Source organism: Leuciscus leuciscus (assembly GCF_965113295.1).
Source record: "Leuciscus leuciscus genome assembly, chromosome: 23".
NCBI lineage: Eukaryota > Metazoa > Chordata > Actinopteri > Cypriniformes > Leuciscidae > Leuciscus > Leuciscus leuciscus.
This window is the reverse complement of record NC_138747.1, coordinates 28,249,477-28,253,070: the sequence shown is the minus strand read 5'-3', so window position 1 is coordinate 28,253,070 and position 3,594 is coordinate 28,249,477. Positions and strand designations below refer to the sequence as shown.

General features: G+C 41.8%; 1 protein-coding gene across 1 annotated transcript; it reads right to left on the bottom strand.

Moving 5' to 3' along the window:
• Positions 1-257: 257 nt before the first annotated feature.
• On the bottom strand, positions 258-2,459 carry LOC309487616 (zinc finger MYM-type protein 1-like; the record flags this gene model as incomplete). Its single annotated transcript, XM_082155337.1, has 1 exon — positions 258-2,459. The coding sequence occupies one exon, from the start codon at positions 2,457-2,459 to the stop codon at positions 258-260; it is 2,202 nt and encodes a 733-aa protein (XP_082011463.1).
• Positions 2,460-3,594: the final 1,135 nt, after the last annotated feature.

The window sequence follows — 3,594 nt, the reverse complement described above, 5'->3', positions numbered from 1 at the left end:
TTTACTACATTTCTTATGGTAAGTGGTTCCACACAATTGATTTAGCTACATTAAAACAAATGCATTAAGTTGAACTAAAATGTAATAAGTTCAACTTAATGCATTTGTTTAAATGTAGCTAAATCAGTTGTGTGGAACCACTTACCATAAGAAATGTAGTAAATTCAACTAATCATTTTTTTCAGTGCATCCTTTCAGAAACAGCAGTAATGCCACGGCGGGCCAGCATAAAAAAAACACACAGCGCTACCTGAGCTCTAAACCAGGCGGAGTCTTCTGGGCTTTGCGTTGAAAACGTTGATTATGTCATCATAATCCGAACTGTCAATAAGTTCTCTTTCAAAGGACAGAAGTGCCAAGTTGTTCAGGCGTCCAGTCAGCATGGATGACCTCAGGCGCGTTTGGATCCTGTTTGTTGCGGAGAAAAGTCTCTCGACGCTGCACGATGTTAAAGGCAGTGTTATGATGGCCCTCAACAAGCCATTGATGTTGGGGAAAATGTCGGCAGGGCAGCTATCCAGTATTTCCATTAATGTGGGGAAGTTCTCCTTATCCATTTTCCGTCTGATGTGCTGGATGAATACAGCATGTTCAGCATCAGGAATGTCAATGCCATACAAAGCACACGGATCATTTAAAATGTTTTTCACTCCAAAAGTGGCAGATCCAGGTGCGAAAGAGGCAGAGGCTTTCATTACACCGTAGGTGTCGTCTTTAAACCTGCAGTTTAACTCAGTTATCTGTCGGTCAATGATGCAGTTCCACAGGGCCTTTAAATCCTCATTGCTTCTGACAGCCGAGGTCTTTCCCAGCGTTGTGGTTACAACAGAGTCATGAAACTTTGAAGGCAGCTTGCGTTCACGAGAAGCAACCACGTCCCAGTTAGCTATCTCGTGCTTTTCCATCAGCTCTTCTGTCCGTCTGAGCACTTCAACAAAGTCACCCTTCAAATCCTCTCGGAAAGTTGCGTATGTAGCTTTAAGTGTTTCAATGAGTGAAATACAGTCCGTCACACATAGCGTTGAACTCTGCAGCCCCTTGGTGGCAAAATCGCTGTTTTCAAACAGTTTGCAAAACGTTAAAAGCATGAAAACAAACTTTTTCGTTTGCACCTGTTGCAGCAGCTGGTCTGCTTCGATTTTACTTTGTCCACTAGTTTCGGAAAATCCAGCCAGACTCTCCAGCAGTACATCAAGCAACTGCAAAATCTTATGCACTGACCCTGATTTTGAGCTCCATCTGGTATCACACGAACGCTCCAGCTCCATAACCTGGCGGTTGGGATGCATCTCCTTTTGTACCTCCATCAAACAAGAGTGCCGATGGGCTCCGGTAAAGAAGCTGTGTATTTGATTCACGGTGTCAAAAAAAGTACTCACATGTCCGGACGCTTTAGCGGCGGTGCAAAGCACTAAGTTTAGCCGATGAGAATTGCAATGCACATAGATGGCTTTAGGAAATGTTCCTTTCAAAATAAACTGTACCCCTCCCTTGTGCCCCGACATGACCGATGCTCCATCGAAACAGAAACCGACGCAGAGAGCAGGATCCAGTTCCAGTGGTTGAAGGACCTCCAGGATTTTCTGTGATATCCCTTGCGCTGACAGATCTGCGGCCTCAACAAAGCCAACCGCCCGCTCTTTGATGATTCCTCCATGTATGAATCGCACACACACTGCAACCAGCTCACGTTTAGCTAAATCCTTATATTCATCCGCAAGTATGGCAAAATATTGCCCATGCAGTTCCGTCTTTATTTTACGGAGTAGGATCGATGCTGCAGCTTCAAGCAGCTCATCCTGGATGTGGTGGCTCATGAATGTGGCATTTCGGGGCAGCTCGTTCAGTCTATTTTCAATTTCTGGAGCATATTTTGACATGAACTTGAAGAGCTCTAAGAAATTACCTTTATTAAGTGCATCCTCGGTTTCTCTGTGGCCTCTGAGTGGTATTTCCAGCTTGGCACATAACATGGCAATGTCCAACACAACTTTAATATGCTCCCTGTTTCGCTCCACAAATGACGGGGTGTCACCGTGCAGCTGGTTCAAAACTGTCCCGCGGCTTTGCGGTGCATGACTGACCATGTACGATTTTTGCTTCGTTAACGCCATAGCATGGGGCTTGCTTGCTTCATGTTTGTCGCAGGCTTCTCTGAGACGCTTCCAGTTCTTGTAGCCATCTTTAATAAAAGCAAACTCTGTGTGCGTCTCCGGAAAATGTTTACACGCCTTGCAAAACACTGCGTCCCGTTCTCTGCTGTATTCAATCCATTTGAATTTCTCATACCAGTTGCTGTTGAATGAGCGTGGTTTTCCACTTATGACCGTAGCCGGAAATGTTGACAGCTTTGGCTGAGTGGCAGGTTCCTCCAATGCCGATAGATCCGATGGCGTAGCGGTTGTCTCTTTGGATGCTGGTGGCGGTCTGTGGCGATGGAATGCAGTGTCAGCCTTCATGCTAACATTAACGCTAGCATGACTTGATGAAAATAAGCCGTGTCTCACGGTCTCACGACCATCCTCCTCCTCCTCAGGTATGACATGATGGTCCAGAAGTATATCGTCATCTAGACGTGGTTTTTTAAAAAAGTGTGTCAACGATAGCTGTTTTTTAGCCATAGCTCTGTTAGTTTGCCGCTGCTACCTAAAAACGGTTACGGAAAACTTTCGGTTCTAAACGCGCCCGCGCCCGCGGTGTTGCGTGAGAGCGTCACTGGACTGACACGTGATAATGCCGAAATAATATTTTTATTTTGTAGCTATTTTTCGTAGCTACTGTACATAAATGTCATTGTCATTAGGAAACTATTAAAATGAAATTATTTATTAATTCGTTATTAGTAAAATAAAAAATAAAAAAAGTTTTTATTAATCTGATTGGGTGGGCCACCGGTCAATCTGGGTGGGCACGTGCCCACCCAGGCCCACCCATAAATCCGCGCCTGCTTAGCATGCTCGGATCATGACCTCAACTTTTTCTCACATATCTAATGCCATAAAAGTCACCAAGTTTCGTAACATTCCGATGAAGCTGTGATTTTTAAAAATTCAAAACAGAATATTTTCCGGTCAGAAATGACGAAGAGCACCTGAAGGGTTAACCCTCTGGGCTTCTTCGTTTAGGGGTCACACTTGGCTTCTTCCCGGTCTAAAGTGACCGAAGCCTTAACATTTTACTTTTTTCCTCCAAGGAAAACCAATGTAATATATTTTTGTTCAATAATATTTTTTAAATTATATTATAATATAATCAATAATTATTTAGATTTTTTAAAGGTTTTTATGTTACTTTGCATTAATTACAAAAATTGTATGAGCTTTTTTTCCCTTTAGAATTAATATATATATATATATAATTTTTTTAAATAAATGCAACATTTCACACTAAAATAGGCCTTTAAAAAATAAATTTTCAAGTGAGAAACACTTAGAGAGGCTTTTTGATTCCCATTGTTTTTTTTAGACATGATTTCTCTATCTCGTTTTTTTATTTAGATATATATTTAGATATTCTAAAAGACTACTTTTTGATTTTTATTTATTTTTGATAAGTATCAGGTTTTGCATTATGGTTACAATCAAACAATAACAT